This window comes from Canis lupus, chromosome 1, assembly GCF_011100685.1.
Source record: "Canis lupus familiaris isolate Mischka breed German Shepherd chromosome 1, alternate assembly UU_Cfam_GSD_1.0, whole genome shotgun sequence".
In the NCBI taxonomy this organism is placed as follows: domain Eukaryota; kingdom Metazoa; phylum Chordata; class Mammalia; order Carnivora; family Canidae; genus Canis; species Canis lupus.
The window spans coordinates 58,342,768-58,362,294 of NC_049222.1; the positions used below are offsets into that span (position 1 = coordinate 58,342,768).

The 19,527-nt window shown below is 35.0% G+C and overlaps 2 protein-coding genes across 4 annotated transcripts in view; one reads left to right on the forward strand and one right to left on the reverse strand.

Annotated features, from left to right (window-relative positions):
- Window positions 1-19,527, forward strand: part of DCBLD1 (discoidin, CUB and LCCL domain containing 1) — a 98,267-nt gene that overhangs the window by 76,350 nt on the left and 2,390 nt on the right. Inside the window, exon 15 of the mRNA XM_038526639.1 lies at window positions 13,726-13,791. Coding sequence (XP_038382567.1) covers window positions 13,726-13,791 — 66 coding nt within the window. The remainder of the gene's footprint in view (window positions 1-13,725; window positions 13,792-19,527) is intronic.
- Window positions 865-19,527, reverse strand: part of GOPC (golgi associated PDZ and coiled-coil motif containing) — a 40,259-nt gene continuing 21,596 nt past the window's right edge. For 2 of the 3 annotated variants that reach the window (XM_038526642.1, XM_038526641.1), the window contains 6 exons: window positions 17,186-17,361; window positions 15,849-16,014; window positions 13,384-13,479; window positions 11,951-12,115; window positions 9,284-9,464; window positions 2,193-5,218 (listed from right to left, as the gene is read on the reverse strand). In XM_038526642.1, the coding sequence (XP_038382570.1) occupies window positions 5,088-5,218; window positions 9,284-9,464; window positions 11,951-12,115; window positions 13,384-13,479; window positions 15,849-16,014; window positions 17,186-17,361 (915 nt within the window). In that variant the 3' untranslated portion in view covers window positions 2,193-5,087. Of the gene's footprint in view, window positions 1,234-2,192; window positions 5,219-9,283; window positions 9,465-11,950; window positions 12,116-13,383; window positions 13,480-15,848; window positions 16,015-17,185; window positions 17,362-19,527 lie in introns of those variants that run through there. The other variant, XR_005353818.1, reaches the window with a different exon arrangement.

Below are 19,527 nucleotides of genomic sequence, written 5' to 3' on the forward strand. Positions count from 1 at the left end.
CACGTCTGTGGCACCTGCCAGTTTATGCTAGCTAATTCTTACACTTTTGATATTTAGTCCCTTTTCTCCCTTACTAGGCCCAACACATCTACAGCCAGGGTGTGCTAGGATTTAAGCCTAGTTATTGGCCTGGCAGCCAAGAGAGTAGATGGGGACAGTTATTGTTTCAGAGGGAGGGGGTGCTAGAGGGACCCACAGGACTAAGCATAGAGCTGCACTCGCAACTATATTACAGAGAAAGAGCACCAAGCAAAATCAGCAAAGGGAAGGGCATATGAACAAAGTCCAGAGGAAACCAGGCACAAGCTCCAAGGAATCTTGTCACATAGGATGAGCTTAATTCCCCCAGCAATGATGTATAATACATAAAATATTATCCATCAAGGAAGCTTGTCTGAGCCTGGGCAAGCCTGGAGTCCAGGGTTTTTATTGGGCTCAGTCACACAGGCACTCTCTACCAAACATGTATCAAAATTCCATATTCCCAGAAGGAAAGCAGGTGTTCAACATAAATCTTATTGTTTGTACAAAGGTTTCAGGCATAGTAAACCACCCATAATCAGGGAATGGGAGAGGGAGGACACTCCTGAGATCTAAATTGCTGGATACTAGCCAAAGGTGAACTCTGCAGGTAAACCTTTGTAAGGATAACAGGTTCAGGCACACTATCTGTGAAATACTGAGCCAATCCCTCTTGTCAACCACTTACTGATCTGGAGATCACCCTCTTCACCCTCTGGTGGGAGATGAGCCAGTCCCTGATCTATTAACCTGTTTCCTTGGATCTCACTCCTGGTCTACTTGTGTTAGGCTGGGTCCTTCAAGAAGCAGGCACCAAGACCACGAAGGGATGTGCTGTTTAATAGATTTATTAGCAATGCTGGTGAGGAAAAAGAGAGAGGAAGCTGGGTTTGGCGGGAAGCTGGAAGCAACCAGACCCCGATGCAGGTCTGAGCTCAGCTAAAGGAAGGAAAGTTGGGTGAAAGCCACTTAGATTATAATGTAATCCTACGAGAGTCTGGTAAGACCATCAGGGAGTCCTCAAGCCCAAGGCAAGAGGTCATAGTATCCCTGTCGTGATCAGTCATCAGCTGGCAGCAGCTGGAGAAGCTGGGATGGGTTTCAGAGTGCAGCAGCTGGGTGAGCCTGGAGCCACTATGGTCCTCCTGCTGGAAATCTGGGAGATGCATTCTCCTGGCTGCCACCACTGCGGCTACAGCTGTCAAAATACACCTGAAAATGATTTATTAGCAAACAGATATTTAGCACCAACAGTGCATGGTAACTTGCAGTACTTTTAATTTAAAAAAAAGTTACAAAACCACCTAAAACAGAACACTGACTACAATGAGAATGTAAATAATCTTTTACATTTCATAAATTGAACAACATCCTACACAGATGAGTTCTGGGGAAAAGATTTTTCCAAACTGCTCAGTGAACTGGGAGCTTAATTAAGCTCACAGACAAACAGCATATTGTATCAGGACTAAATCAAGATTAATCAATGACAACAAATAAGTATTTCTAAATGTTCACAATAAGTAATTTTCTGAACTATTTATATTCATTAATACTAAGAGTAAAATACCATTTGTAAGTTTATCTTGATTGACCTCAAACACCCTTAGCAAAACAAAGGCATTTCTACACATTTTACACCTAGTTCTTAGCTTGACTGTTAAGTGACCATATGTAAAACTTCTAAAGCAAAGAAACAATGTTTACAGATGTTTCTAAAAATTTTACACATAATTTGGAAACTTTTAAACTATATAGGCTCAGATGATAAAATGGAAGAATTTCCTCCTACATGGTCTCTAATAGGATTGGTTTTCTAATTTGTTTCAATGTTATTGACAACATAGACTATCAAAATTTGTAACACAAAACTAATCCAAAGAGCCTAGAGCCTTTGCCATCTGCTAAATTTCAACAAAACACTGGTCCCACAGTTGTTCTGACAGTTCCTTCCAACCATGATCATGTTTTTAACCCAGAATAAACAGTTCTAAGATCAAACCACTAATTCCTTAAAATAAAAAAATTGTTCCACTACCGTAACTAGGTTTCAGCCTTTGCATGGACTTTATGGCCTATTAGTACAAAAGACAGAAGCTACTAGAAATAAACCAAAATATTTAGTGTGAAAGACACTTAAAATATTTTTTTAAAAAATGAGATCCATACCATTTTAATGTAGAAGATGCCATCTTTATTTACAGGCTAATAAAAAAATATTAAACTCAACTTAACTAGATATAATACATTTGTCATAGATCCTATAGATTTGAGGCCGACCCTAAGTGGAAGACTGAATAGGTGGAACAGAATACATAATAAAGATGTCAAATAATGTGTGACTTATACAGGAATCAATGTATTTGGTTTCTCAACATGAAAACAAAGTAAGTCCACGTGTGGGGACTAAAACCAGCACCAAGCACAAGCTGTGTTACCTTCTGACAACTGTTCAGTTATAATTACCAAGACTCATATTTCATTTCTCTTGAATCCGTTTTTAACAAGCCTCAAAACCTAATGTTGTTGCTCCATTATATTCATAACACATACCGCAGAAGAGAATTTTAGAGGCTAAAATGTAAGTACACAACTAACACACCCCCTTCACAATGCTGAACATTTTTTTCTCAGCTCCTCTGTGTGTGCATATTCGTAGATTTTTCTTTTTCCTTCTTAACTATAGTGGCTTTCCGACAGTTCTCTCTTTTCTGTTTGGTTTTGTCCTAGAAACTTGGGTGCTAGGAATTTCTTCCCAATAAACATGAAAATGTAAAAACTGCTTCTCATTTAGTCTATAATTCTTATTTTCATCCCCCAGGGACCATATAGTCTAAAATAACCTTTAACTGGGTACTTTCTAAATACCTGCCAGGAAGCTCACGGTAGCACAGGGTTCTCATGTAGACTTTGCAAACCAAGGTGAAGCAGGAAGGAAAAGGGAACGGACCTGGGCAATCCTAAACTGCCTGAAGATATTTCATTCTGCTCTTCAGCCCTTGAAAGGAGTTTATGTCATAACCATCCCATACAATCCATACTACACAGCATCTTCAGAGAAATGCCAATTCAAGATTCTTAAAAAACTCTTCATGGACTTTTTTAGATTGTTCTTGAAAATCAAAAGGTTTTAGCTAATATCTCCTAAGGATCCCGTCTAGTAAATAAAGGATATTCTCTGAAAAAAATGCCACGGTCACCCCATCCCAGGCTGTGTTTTTAAAAAAAGCAAGAACATGGTTTCAGGTCACAACAAAAATGTTTTCAGATATGGTACAGTGGAAATTTTTTTGGCCAAATGAATATACTGACCCAACTCCAGTCTGCAGATCTCATGTCATGCCTGGCATATGTGTTTGGTGTAGGGGGAATGCATAAGGAAAAAACTCTCTTTTAAGAGGCCTAACTTGTCAGGAGCAAACAATAACATGTAGCTTGTTAATCTGGTTGTACAATTAAACACTAGCTTTTGGTGGGAGGCAACGTTACACTACAAGGTATTTTAGTATCAGTAACAATATACACTATGAAGTGCATTTCTATTACAAACTAACATGGTGATATACAGATGAACAAAACCATCCAAAACAAACCATAAATGAGCAATAGTTAAAACATAAAATTTATAAATAGCAAAACCACCAAATAAAGTATATACATTATATAGATTTACCTATGAACAAATATATAGTGCATCTAGGAAAGACAAAAAAATGTGTTCACGTAACAACAGAATATTAGACATGAAGATACTGGTAATACTCTAAAAGCCCTGTAGGCTTGTCCCCCACTTAATAGTCCCTTAAACATATATCCTTAAAAAAAAAAAAAAAAAAACAGTGATATTGGCAAAATTATCACCTCTTTTAATGCAATGTTTTCACTTTCCCCAGCAGCGTACAATGGCCTACAAAGAGTAAGAGAGCAGGCCTTCCATGCTTAATCCTGGGATAAGAGAACTAACAAATCTGTAGTTTGCATATGAGAGGATTTAAGTCAGGCAAACACTGAGAGATGAAAAGTCAACCAAAATAATTACTGTATCAAAACATCTCTATCTTAACTTGCCCATCAGTGCCTCAGCTTTTTAGATGACTGGCGAATAAGATACTTTGAGACAAAACTGCTGTGTGGACCAAACATATAATTAACTGACAAATAAATTTGAGCTTTTACTGCCAGAAAAGACATATCGTTAAGTGCCAAGACTATCACAACAAGACAAACTTTATGAACAACTCAAAATGTATAAAACTGTATTTTGTGGATCCCAGAAAAAAAAATCAGAGTTTAAACATTAATAATGTAATGCTTCAATACCATGCACATAGATCAACATAATTGAGGACAGATATTTTATACTCATCTGCATTTCTTTTAAAAACCAGGAAAGACAATGTACGATAACTTTTCAGGAAGTATTTCTAGTGCAGCATTGATTGATAAAGGATTGCTTAAAGAAAACTATTTTGTACTGCATTGAATAAAGCTGAAAGGCAAACATTACAATAAATGATCATTGAGAACTGATTTAGATATCAGGATGCACAATAAATTAAAAAAAAACTAAAACCATTCTTTTAGTTAAAAAAAATTAAGTCAAGCCTACATTTCTGTAATTCATTAAGTTCTGTCTCTGAAATACCACACTTAACATTCTGGAATATATAATATGAATTCATTTATTCTCTTGTATTTAAAGGCTATTTCTTATAAAATTCCGGTTAGCACGGTCCTTCTACTAAATGGAAAAGGAGCCAAATAAAACAGTAGTGCTTCATTTGGTACTTAAGAGCCTAGTAATACCCCTTTGGGAAACACATGCTTTGGTGCTTTACATTTTTAAGAAAATCAAAGTCGCTTTACATGCAATAGCTAATTATGGTATATCACAGAAAACAGGGAGTTTTATGCATTTAGAATTGTTCACATGAAGCCCTGAGGTACCCGCCTTTCATTTAGGCTGCAAGCCTCCCTTGATCTTGTATAGTCTTTGTCACCGTTTCCCTAGTGCCCCAAACTCGGAAGAGTCTGATCAACATTCTTGTCCAGAGGTACAGTCTAATTTAGTATGATTTTTTGTGATACAGACTGTGCAGGTCGTCCAGTTTAGAAGCACTGTCTTCTACAGGAGTTTCACTTGAAGTTCCCAGGTCTCCATTTTCATGTCCATCAGTTACTGCCTTCTTATTAAATCCTGAAAGAAAGAGAGAGAGAGAAAAAAAAATATACTTTCTAATCTAAAAAGAGTCTTATAACTTTATTGAGCAAAGACAAAGGAAAGCCCACTATAATTAATAACAGTAATGAGGCAAATAATGGGGCCCTAAATTAATCAAGTAGGTAATTTCTGACAAAGGAATTCTTCCCTCTTCTGGCAGATATCAAACACTGTACAGATTTTTTGATATTCTCTATTGGACCTATCAAAAAATATTATATAATTTCCTACCAGACTTTCCACAAAACTTAGATGACACACAATTATAAAATCTACTTATTAATTCTACTTATACAAATACATATTCAACAGTCAACTATATGTTTCTTTTACATTTTGGTTTCAGATTATTTAACTTCTGAAGCACATGTTAGCTTATTGCTAAATATCTAAGTTTTTAACAAGACAATGTCCAGATAAAGTTTAAAACAAATCTTGGTTAATCTAAAGAATAGACACTAGGCTTGCAAATAAATCAGAGTTGATTAGGTCATCTATTTAGTGAGCTATGAAGTATGGACACGTGCTAAACAATAACCAATAGGTACATTTTTTTTTTGTGATTTGAGTTTGTTAATAGTTAATATGAGCATACATTTTGGTTAGATGAGTCACATTTTAAGTGGTCTGCAATTTACACAGGTGACAGAGAAGTCTTTTAGCCTCAGCTGCCAAAAAAGGAAGGGAAGAAGCCTTCCAAATCGGATAGAAAATAGTAGAAAGGATGAAAGACAATGAAATCATAGGAAAAGCAGCCCAATAGTGTAAAGTTCTAACATACTACCACAATAGTTTTGTTCCAGATGCATGAGGAGGACACAGTTGCTACTGCTGTCTATGTGTAGATAATTCATAAAATCCAGGCTTACCAAAAGAATATCAGTTCATCAGTTTACTATGTATCTCTATGCCAGAAGTTCTCATTTTTTGTTTTCAGGATGCCTTTACACTCTTAAGAAGTATTGTGGACTCCAAAGAGTATTTTTTTCATGTGGTTTATGAATGTTATGTGGGTTACTGATGTGTAACCATATTAGTAATTGAAACTTATGAGAAATCTAAAAAAATTACTTTGTTAAAAATGAAAATAAGCCGAATAAATGTTAGTGTAAATGACATATTTGTCTTGGTGAACATAACTCCCATTTTCCAAAAATTTAGACAGAAGAGGAGCATTATTTTCAATTTTGCAAATATCCTTAAAGTCTGGCTTTCTAGAAGATAACTGGATTTTCTTGATTTTCTTATTTGCCTCTGCTCCATCTATTACAAGTAAATAAAAAAATTCACCCTCACAAAGATATATAATTGGAAAAGGGAAGACTAATTTTAATAGGCTTTTCGGATACTGTCAGTATTCTTCTTTGATATACCTAAATTGGACTTGACACCACAGAATTTGAAACCGTTATCCTTGAACTGTTCACACTATTATATTAAAATCCATTTGTCTATCTTGCAGTTTGAGTGGCTATTTTACCCACGCAGGATTTTATAACATCATACACTGGTCATTTGAAAAATAATAGATCCTGAGTTATGTAGCTATTCCACGAGCTGACATTCCATTTTTACTATTAAAAAAAAAAAAAACTTATTAACATCACTACCAATCTTATTACACAAGTGTTGGAAACCTGTCAAGTTCATGGTGATTGATAAATGTTTTACAAAATTCTAATTGTCACCTGAAAGCTGAAATTTTATCACTGGCAATATATACTTCAGTTGTTTTCCCTGAAGTGATGGGCTCCCTTTGTTCTTTTTAAAGGAAATGGCTGCCAATAATCTGAACAACCAATAATTTGTCAGTCATTCTTCAAGTCAAAATTGTCTTCCATGAAAAAAAATGGCCAGTTCAGCTGGCTTACTTAATCACTTAAATGCTTTTCTTTGAGAGTAGCATCTTAGTTCAGCATGGAGACTCAGTGTTTTATGCAAACTTCCCAGCTCATAAAACACGATATGAAAAACACATGTACTCCAGGGTCAAGATTTAATAAAATGAGGGTGCCTGGGTGGCTCAGTCAGTTGAGTGTCTGCCTCTGGCTCAGGTCATGATCCTGGGGTCCTGGGGTTGAGCCCCGCTTCAGGCTCCCTGCTGAAGTCTGCTTTTCCCTCTCCCTTTACTCCTTTCCCCTGCTCTTGCTCTATCAAATAGATAAATAAAATCTTTTTTTTTTTTTGATAAATAAAATCTTAAACCCCCCCCCCCAGATTTAATAAAATGAACAGTTTTGCTATTTCATAAAACTAGCATTTTCTTCTCTTTCTTTTTTTACCCTGAGTAGACAGATAGCAAGGAAGAAACAATGATTCCTCCAGTTGTGGTACCGCTGCCATTATTCATACTAAGGCAAATGTATTTATCCCCACTGCTTTTGCACCATCATTGTAAATATCAACTCAGAAAACACACACACACACACACACACACACACACACACACACTGTTTTAGCATTAGTATGAACAGGTTTTCTTTTTTTTAGATTTTATTTATTTGAGAGAAAGAGAGAACACAAATGGGGGAGGGAGGAGCAGGAGAAGCAAACTCCCTGCTGAGCAGGGGGCCTGATTTGGGGCTCGATCCCAGGACCCTGAGATCATGGCCTGAGCTGAAGTCAGACACAACAGACTAAGCCACCCAGGCACCCCTAATTTGAGCAGTTCTTATCTCATTAATTCTCTACAAGGGTCTCAGGGACCCCCAATGATTCACATATCACAATTTAAGAACTACTGCTCTAGGTAAAAGGGCTAGAACTTTTCTTTAAAATATGTGTAAATAATAACAAAGGAACTAAACCCAATCAGGGTTAGATGACACACAATTATAAAATCAGGCACAATGATTAAGTATTTATTTACTTTTTTTTTTTAAGATTTTATTTATTCATGAGAGACAGAGAGAGAGAGAGGCGCAGAGACACAGGCAGAGGGAGAAGCAGGCTCCACACAGGGAGCCTGATGTGGGACCCGATCCCAGGTCTCCAGGATCACACCCCAGGCTGAGGGCAGTGCTAAACCGCTGAGGTCACATACCCTGATTCTAATACCTCAAGGTCACAAGGTCACATACCCTGATTCTAATAACAATCACAAGACAATGGTCTAACTTTGATACTAGTCTACAAATCATTGCATCATGAGAGAATTTTTGCATTAACACACAAGATGACAGTAAGATATATCACTCTAAAAGGCATATATATCAGTCTTTACTTCAGAATCTAGAAAACTTGAATTTTATTTTTCAAGGATTACTTGCAGTTCAATAACTGGTAATATACTTGTCTTAAAATACAAAATGAGGGCAGCCCCAGTGGCTCAGTGGTTTAGCACCGCCCTCAGCCTGGGGTGTGATCCTGGAGACCTGGGATCGGGTCCCACATCAGGCTCCCTGTGTGGAGCCTGCTTCTCCCTCTGCCTGTGTCTCTGCCTCTCTCTCTCTCTCTGTCTCTCATGAATAAATAAAATCTTAAAAAAAAAAGTAAATAAATAAAAATACAAAATGAATCTAGAAGAACTATGTAAATAAAATTTTGGCCTTGTGACCAGAATGCAATAAAATTACAAGCAAAGGACAGCTGTTCATTCTGTTAATGATGATTTCCTCATCATTAAAAGTATTACTAAGAAATCTAAAATTCTGTATTTTAAGTTTATTAATAAAAAATACATTAATGACTTTTAAAAAACACATATTCATCTTTTTATTTATGAGTTTTTTTGTGGAACATTTTATGAATGTCAGTTAAGTATATACATGCTGAACTTTACTATGAAACTTTTGTTTGAAGGATCACTGGAAAAGAAAAAAGACTCTTCTTTTTAATCCTGTATTAAAAAAGGATGAGGACTGGTTTAACCATTTTTTTTTTTGGTTTAACCATTTTTATTCCAAGATTTACATACAGAATTTTTTGAGGCTTAGAGAGCCAATTAAAATGGATTTTTCTCCAGTTGTTCATTCTTAATTCTTAATAATTAATAATAACTTATTATTAATAATTAATAATAACTTTTGAAGCAATTTTTACCTTGCAACACTTTGATTTCCCCACTCGTGTCTTTGCAACCAACTCCAGGATTACTACCTCCCTCTAACTCATCAAGGTACAAACGGTAGCGATGTCCACTCTCATCTTCATACTCTACATTTTCATCATCAGAATCCACTTCAGGAGCCACATAAACTACTTCAAATTCAATCTCTCCTCTCTATAATGAGAAAAGAAAATGGGGAAGTCAAGTTATTGTGATTGTACTCAAAAATGGTTTTCCAAATTCCTTGGGATGAGTGACAGGCATGAAAAAATGTAGACCTCAGATGTAGCTCCTTTCAAGACAACAAATAATGAAATTCTAGAATCTCAAGAGGTAGAAAAGCACAGAGAGGTCATTACATCCAGATCAACTCCATGAATCCTAAGTAATTTCCTTTTAACATTACAGTAGTTCTTTCTACTGGTCACAGTATTTTTGCTAACAGATCTAACCTAAAAAGGATGCTTAACTACTCAACTTACACAATTTTAGAACAAATGTTCAGTTTAAAAGTCATTCTGCCATTTTATACTTGACACAGCAATTCAAGAAATCCATCTAAGTAGTCAGATACTAAATTCGCACTTAAGAGCATCACACAAACTTTTCTCTGATTAATTCAAGAAACCTCTACACAATGATTTGTTTCTTACTGAATAGGTCTTGAACCTTTATGTAACTTTCACTGAGTACTACAGTGTTAATAAGTAATTATTTTATTAATTGTGTAAAACTGTATCATTCAATCCTCAAAATTTCTCTATTGCAGTGCAGTATCTTTTACATGAGGCAGAAACCTGAATTATTCTGCAAAGAGCAGATAATTTTCCCAATATGATGAGCATGTAAAATAGAAAAACATTACTCCAAAGCCCTTGGCCTTTCTACTAAACAAAATGTGTAATATTTGGGGGCTGCTGGCTGGCTCAGTCAGAAGAGCAGATGACGATTGATCTCAGGTTGTGAGTTCAAGCCCCATGTTGAGGACAGAGATTACTTAAAAAATAAACTTAAAAAAATATTTAAAATAAATAAATGAATATTTGTACTGCTATTCTTTTTTTTCTTTAAGATTTACTTATTTATTTTAAAGAGAGAGAAAAAATGCAAGCCAGGGGGAGGTGCAGAGGGAGAGGCAGAGAGAGAGACTCTCACGCAGACTCCCTGCTGAGTGTGGAGCCCAACATGGGGCTCGATCTCACAAACCTAAGATCATGACCTAAGCTGAAACCAAGAGTCAGACACTTAACTGACTGAGCCACCAAGACGCCTGCCTCATACTGCTACTCTTTAATAAAACTTATGTTCAAGCAAAAAAGATTATTTTATGTTTAAAAAAACATTCCAAGTCATTTAATGAGACTACAATCACTACACACAAGCCTGGCATTTGCAACTCTGATTTTTTTTACTGCCACTAAGTCAGTCTGTTGGTACTATGCATTCTCGGCAGTTTAAGGTTATGTTTCAGAATTTTAATAGATGCTTAGCATTTCTTTAAAAGCATGTGACTGAAAAACAAAAACAAAACAAAACCAAAACAAAACAAAACAAAAAGCGTGTGACTGCCCCTTTGTATTTCCTTTACCACAGCTGCCATTCATCTCACTCTTATAACGACTGGATGTGGCCAAGTTGGGTTGAGAAAACACTAACTGAAAGAGGTTAGGGTTACATTTTTCAATCTCTCTTAGCAGATAATACTTTAAACATCCCATTTTGGGGAGACAGAGGGATAATGCTGTGGTATTCAGTAAAGTTCTAGATTAAAGAATTAGGTCTGTGGGCAGAAGTCATGGATCCAGCTTTTAGGCTTAATATGAGGAAGACCTTTCTAAAAAAACCGCAATGTACAACTATAGAATGGACTACTTTATCATCAACAAGTCCCCCCTTAACATAAATATTTAATCAGTGATACTGTAGAGATTTACGCAACGTATGTAGTTGAACCAAACGAGCTATAAATTCACTTTCAACTCAGATTCAATTCTACACTGATGATCCAAACACATCTCAATATACTATCAACATTTCTCTTAATTTCTTCAACCTTACTCTTGAAGAAAAAAACAAATCAAAAAGTCCACCTTAAGTAAACAAACAGGAGTTGGGGGTATGAATCCCAACTCTACTAATTTCTCTGCAACCTTGAGTGAATTATTTAATCCCTAAGAACCTCAGGTTACTAATTTTAAGTAAGAGGGTTGGGCTAAATGATTTCTAAGGACTCTTTCATCAGTTCTAACATTTATCACTAAAACCAATCTGCTCCTAGCATTGTTTTTTCTATAATACCATCTACTTGTATAGTGTTTTAGTCATTACTGATGTTTTGCTTTCTGAGTACCAGGTCCTGTTCTGAGCACTTTATATGAATTAACATGCGTAATCCTTGCAGCTCTCAGATAAGGGCACTGTAGCAGAGCAGAGGACTTAAGTAACTTGCTCAAAGTTATAGAGCTGTGGAAAAAGGCAAATAAGACCTTTTTCAGTAAATCTGGACAAATGTCTTCTATAAAAGGCCCAAATCAAAGGGAACTGGTATCTACATATAAACACTTTACTACTTGAGAAGCCTCAAGTTGAAGTATAACATTCAGTAGATTCAAAAAGAATCAACCAATAGATCCAATTTTAATTACATAAAAGGAACTTACCTGCTGGGAAAGAATGGTTACAGCTTCTTTATGCTTTGTGTCCCTTAGGTTAACTCCATTAACAGCCAGAATAGCATCTCCAACATGTAGTCCTCCGCATCGATCAGCAGGTTGCCCTGGGTGGATCTCAGAAATGAGGATTGGAACACCATGTTCTTTCCCACCCTAACAAAAAAAAAAAAAAAAAAAAAAAAGGCAGTCAATTAGTTTACTCTTTGTACAGTCACAGACTATTCTAATAATAAAATATCTTCTTAAAAATACATTTCAGTATCTTCTATGAACACTGAGTAAAATATTATTTGCTATCTAGGTAATGGTAAATACATTCTTATGGGTATCAAAGAGTTATCTCTGAATAAAACAATAACATACATTTCTAAAACACATTCCAAAGCCAAAAAAAAAAAAAAAAAAAAAAAAAAAAACCAACCCCAAAACAAAAAACTACAATTGGTTAAGCTTTAAACAAAAAGTATTTTACATATTACATATTAATAGTCCACAGCACTATTAGATTTTATCAGATCAGAATCACTATAAATAACAAGGCCTACCATTATTTTATGTACTATAAAAATCATTTTAAGAGTATAAGAGGAATCTCAATTTCAGATATTAAAATGTGAAAAAATATGCAACATGGAATTGATGAAATTTGGTAACTTTCACTTTTTAGCTCATGTTATAATTATTTGTGTGTGTGATATATGTGTATTATTTCTCCTAAAATTTATGCTTTTTGAGGGACAGTGCATTCACAAAGGTAGGTAGGTAGGTATTCAATAAATACCTACCAGGTAAACTTATGATAAAAGAAATTTCCATATTAGGCAGTACCAAAATGCTAGTGAACTCACGCAGTATCTAAGTATTACCAAATGAAAGAGTAAAGCCATCTTATTCATTCATCTGGAACAAAAGCACTATAAGGACAACAAAACGACTCCAAATATATGTACTTATAATAGGCTGCTCTCGGAAATGCTGCCCAAGACAACTGTTTGTAAAGGCATCAAATTTAGAAAGGAAGACTATTTGGACTCAAGGGCCACTGAAAACTGACAACAAAGAAATGAGACAAGAGAAAAGAACAATACAATCTGGAGCCATTTAATGTAGAAGAAAACAGTCATATCCATTCTCAAAGGCTCCTAGTGGCAATCATAGGATATTCCACAGAACTACAAACCAAGTCATAATGAAAATGCTAAATTATGCTTAATAAAGTTATAATTTTACTAAAGTAATACTTCATAGTCATCAGGAAGATTTACATACAAAAAGTTTACACAGAAGTGTTGGAGCCCAGGGGAATAAATTTAGTTATGGAGGGGATATATCCAGAATACTTGTTTCCCAAGGATGTCCAAAGGGGAGCATGATTATACTAGTTAACTACAAAAGAGGAGACTGGAAGCACTACTTCTTACTGTAATTGAAATGCCAAGGCCTTCATGATCTTCCTTAAGGAGGAGAACTTTTCTAATTGGACCAACACCCTGGCTTTTCTTTAGAGTGTCTTGATCCTTATTGGAAGAAAAAAAAGAAGAAAAATTAGTATTACTTAAACGATATATCATCAAATGGAGTAAACCCATGCTATATAACTTGCTTTTAGAAATCTTCATTAATTTCCTGGAATGGATATACAGTAAAGTGTTAAGAAAATAATAGATAAAATAGAAAAATAAAAAGTTGTTCTGTTAATATAGTGAAATGGATGGATGACCTTCTTTTTCAGGTTCTTTCATATTTATTCATCTCCTTTTTAGGACATTACAAGGGAAACTATTGCCAGGAATTAACTGATAAGTATACAGCTTCAAGAAATAAAAGTGGTAAGATGTTTATTTTCACTAGAAAATATCATAAAGATCTACATACATTTTAACTAGTTTATAGATTTAAAAAAAAAAGGCAAATTGCCAACTGGATCATTAATTACTTTTCATTCTGTTGGGCTCTGGAGTCTACCTCTTAAATAAAGGACTTTACTCTCCATTAATTATTCTTTCTCTGATACTCTTACTCTTTCCTTCTCTAAGTTCCTTCCCTGTCCAGCATATAAACAAATTCTAAGCCTCTTCCAGCTTTAAATACAGACCATGTGAAAATATAAAACAAAAGAAAAACCCTTCAATTACCTATCTTCTTTAGATACCACCCTCCCTCCACCTTTCCTCAACCTTCACACAAAGTTAATCCTAATGATATCTACTTCCTTGCCTCCCACATTCATTATCCTAGTCACTGTAATTAGGGTTTTGCCCACACTTGCTCTTTAAAACTGTCTCCTCCACTGGCAACCAACACGGCTATATTCAATGCATACTTTTTAGTCACTATCCTATTTAAACCTTGCAGAAAGTTGATACTGTTCACCACGCGCTCCTTTTCTATGTACTTCCTTGGCTTCTTAATCAATTCTGTGGTTTTGATTATAACAGATGATTAACCTAGTGTTTCCTCAACTCAAGACTTTTCCTAAATTCCAGAGTCATATGCCCAACTGGATATATTTTGTTTGTTGCAATGGCACCTCAAACACCACATGTCTAAAACAAACCTCATCACATTTCCTCCCAAATCTTCCTTTTCCTCTATTTGCTTTATCAGTGAATGCCATCAACTCACTCAATTCCCCACATCAAAAATCTACTCTTCCTTCTCATTTACCCACTTAACCAAAAGCAGTTAATCACCAAGTCCTCTTGATTCTTTTTTGTTGTTGTTGTTTTTAAAGTCAGCTCCATGCCCAGTGTGGGGTTTGAATTCACAATTCTAAGATTGAGAGTGGTATGCTCTACTGACTCAACCAGCCAGGTGCCCCCAAATCTCCTTGATTCTAATTCTCTCAAACCTACCCTTTCTCTCAAATATACTTCCCCTATGTTCACCAGTTGTTCCGCAGGTTACTATAGTATCTTTCTAATGTACTCGACTCTAGTTAGGCCCTCTCCTGTTATATTCTCTTCACTTTACCAAAGTAATGTCAAAATAATGTTAAATCTTAAGTCCACCATTTTATTAAAAAATCCCATGATTATCAGGTTAAAGTTCATACTCCTTTATGCAGCATTAAGTAACTCTTGCCATCTGGCCACTTCCTAGAATTTAATGTGCCTCAAAGTCCCAGAGAAAACAATGGCAAAAGGGCTTATTTGCAATCTGCGCTCTTCTCCCATCAATTTCATGTACATATCAATTCTTCTTAAAATAATCTTTGCAGAGATAACAAATACTTGAACTTGTTTAAGACCATAGTTTATCTGGCAATAAGATATGTAAGCCACTGGGAAGGAGTCAGACATGCTTTTATTATGGAAAGGCTTATATTATCAGACAGCTGTAGTAATGAAATTTAATAAAGATTTATCCAGATAGAAAAGCTCTTGTACAATGATGGCTACAGAAGCAGACAATTGGACACGGACCTCAAACTCCATTTTTTTTTTTTTTTTTCAAATTCCATCTTAATTCAAGACCAAACAGGTGGAAACATTAGTTCAGAAACTACAGCTGAATCTAGTTACCAAAAATTCCCTTAAGAACTACCCTCAAAACACTTGCCACTTTATTAACATGACATGTTCTCTGATAAGCTTAAAAAATGAATTTAAACATGCCTAAATATGATCCAGAAAAATTCTGAAATATGAGTCAAAGTACGAGCAATATGTATCTGCTAGCAACAGTTCAGTTTTCAGAAATATCGTTTCAGGGCATTCAGGTAAGTCAACTAAGAACTTCATGTATCTGTTCTAAATAAGTTTAATTCCACTTTAACTTTTAAAATAATGGTTTTAAATACTACTAAATAAAAACCATGAAAAGGACTTCTGACTAAAGGAAGAAGGAAGAGGTTGAGTATGAAACAGTAACAAAACAAACATACGTGGCCTGGAGGGGCTTGCATTGGTCGTTTCAGGTCATTTCGTCCTCTACAGGCTCTGATCACAGTTTTGTGACGATGCAAATGTATTTCAGCTTCCAACTGGTTCCAAAGCTTATCGTGAGCGGGTCCCTTCATATCTCGCCCTAGTAATTGTATTTGTTGGACCCTTTATATTGAGAAAACAGTTAATTCAGTTAGTTTTTCATTATTATAATTTTTATTACAGAGAGAACTCCGAAGAATTACTGGATACCAGTAGCTTTTGCATAAACCTCAACAGAAAACCTATTTCTGTTAGTAATAAAACCTGTTAGTAATTAATACATTTAGGACCTCCTGATGTTTCTCAGATTTGTAACATACCAAAAGTCTGAAAAGAACAGATATCTTCAAGAGAAAACTAGTTTTTTTTTTAAAAAAAAGAATGAATGAAACCTTTTCTAACCATATACTTAATTCAAATACATCTAAAAAATTTTTGAGACTGATGTCAATGAACATGTCTTGCACACAATCAGGATAGGTCAACAAACTCAGGCACTATTGAATATTAGTCTTTACAGGAACCTAACAGTACAAAAACATTTTTTTAAAAGACAGTTTCTTTTTAAAAATTACTGTTTTAAATATGGCAAAAGTTACTAGAAAATGTGCACTTCAACATGATATAAATTATTTTTATTTGCTTCACATCAGTTCTTAATGTGCTGTGAATAAGTAAAAAAATATTTATCAAAAGTAATAAATCACCAAATTTTGTGATTATAAAAAATTAATACAAGGAGAGCACCATATTATTATGATAAAGTCACTGTCATTCCAAAGTGTTTTGGAGAGTCAAGAAAGATTACATTTCAATGATCACAGAAAGAATTCCTTAAGAAAGGCTATACATGTGAACATCATCTTTTATGGTTTCAAGGCAGGAAGTGGCTGAAAGGTGCAGATCTAGAGTTACTAGCATGTCAGAGTAAGTTCCTATCAGTGTGTGTGTTTGTGTATGTGTAAACCAGAAATACTTATGTAGTATGGCTAAATAAATCTACAATATATAATGCTATCAATATTAACAGTAAGACAGAGAGAGAGAGTGAGCCAGAGACACAGGCAGAGGGAGAAGCAAGCTCCATGAAGGAAGGCTGACGCAGGAACTCGATCCTGGGTCTCCAGGATCACGCCTTGGGCTGAAGGCGGTGCTAAACCGCTGAGCCACCCTGGCTGCCCTATAAAATAACTCTTAAGATAAAGATTAATGTTTCATTTACCATAAGAGGTAAGAGTCAACCTCACTAAATATCTAGCTACTTAAGAATACAAGGCACTCATTTTTTACACACCTTCCTGCCAGTTCCTTATCCAAGTACTTGGCAGCCAGTCTTGCCCCATAAACTTCAGCCTGGAGAACAGCTATATGTCTACGAAGGGCTTCATTCTCTTTTCTCAACAACTTCACTTCAGCTTCAAGTTGAGCTTCTTTCATTTTTTCTTTTTTGTTTGCTTCCAGCTCTCTCTCCTATTTAAAACACAAAAACAAAAACAAAAACAAAACCCACGCACAATGTAATGAAAATACTTTTTTAAGGCTTTTTAGCAACATACCATGTTTCTCAAAATACATAAAAGCGCACAGTCTGTTACAATACCAACAATGAAAGCATATGATAAAAGTTACCATTTCTATAAAATGGAGCATACAAAGATTTGGATCCAGTTCTTTTTAACTAGTACCAGAAGGTGTTGGGACCACTTCCACATAAGATAATTTCATGCCTTGGGGTACTCTGACACTGAGGATACTAAAATAATTAGTATTTTCTAAGCTTATGTCATCATACACTAATAGGAGTGGTTGCAATGAATAACTGAATCTTCTCCCTATTTATTTTCTAAAAATGACTCAAGAAACTAGACTAAAATAAAAAAAAAATCACTCTGGTGGCTGTATCCAAACACTTAATTAACTTTAAAGCAATAATTCTATAAACAAGTCAAAATTCTTCACTTACATAGATTCCATGGTTAATTTACCTTAGAGGACTACCAGAAACTTAAACTGCTTAAATTAGAACAGATACTCTAATTTTTTTTTAAAGAATGTTTGATGGTAATGGAAAAATGCTGGTAACAAACGTACTGAAAAATTTATACATTAAAAAATTTCTCTGCATGACCATATCTATGGTACAGATTATCACTGATTTTGGGGATGTGATTCATCTATCCCTATGTCAAAGTGAATGAAGTAAAATAAATGTTTGTGGAGGAAAACAGGGCCCTCCCTACCTGCCTTCTAGGAGGTAGGATGGACATCCATTTTTAATTCTCATAAAAGAATGCTCTACTTGGTAGAGAGTCTATATATGTGAATTACAGGTGTTAGCTAGAGTATAAAACCTCAAGATCTTTGCCATCCAATTTTTATCACAAGCTTACATATGAGAAATAATGTTCAATTTACCTTAAAAGTATAAAGTACAATATGTCTACTCCTACAACTCAGGGGTGACCAATGTAAATGCCTTCAGGGACCCAAGCACAAAACAGACCAATACAAGACAAAGTCGAGTGGAAAATGGAAGGTACAAAATCCCTGCCTAAAGGCAGTCAAACTCAAATACACAAAAGCTCTGTGGCCAAATAAAACTCTTCCAAGAGTTGAATAAGGGCCCTGATAGATATTTTAAGTGTTGTTTTTGGATTAACAAAACACTGTAAACTTCCATTTATTCTGAGTAGAAATGTTTTTACTGCCTTATAGAACTGCTTTTACCGATTTACTGATAAACAGAATCTATAAATCCTGTGTAAATGTGGTTGTATCTGTTGATGAGATGTGGAAGAAACTGTTCACCCTGTCCCCTTTGTGAGACTTAAATAAAGGTCTTGCTCAGCACCAGAAAAAAATGCTTCTCTTGAGCAAACGACAAATGATACTGTTTCTATTTGTATGGGTACTGATTATTGTAATTATTTCCCTTTTTATTCTGGGTAGTAAGCTGAGAAACAAATTCAAACAAACCTCTAACAATTCTGGAATATACTTTGGTACTAATCTAATGTCTGCTTTGGTCTACTGTTTTCTCAATAGTATATCAATAAATGATACACTAAAACATCAATATATGACATATTCAAATATAAGGCAGTGAGTACCACAGTCTTAAACACAAAAAAATAATATACAAGCTAAAATGAGTCATTACCAAATGGTAGATATATTTACTGCCTCTTTGATTACTGTTTTTCAAGAATCTGAAGAATAATCTAGAATCCTCCTTTTACAACTTTAGAATTATTAAAATTGCAATTTATTTCAGAGCATATTTCTTGAAAGGCAAGAATCAGTTCCAAAAAAACTCCACAGTTTAGATAACATGAACAATAAGCTTTCTTATGACATTTACTGAAGTTAATGCTATTTGTTTCAGAAAAAAAGTTCCAGAAGACCAAGTATTCTTTGGTTTATGGGCTAAATAAACTTTACATTGATATTTGTCTATGTACAATTGCCCTGATAACCTATTTATACAGTATTTATGGAATTTACAAAACACATATTAAGTCACCACTTTGCTTTCATGATTCAAACACCTAATGATTCTGACAAACTGTCAGGCCTGAAAATAACATTCGCAAACATGAATAGGACTAAGAAAACTGAAGTTAATCTTTTTAGTTT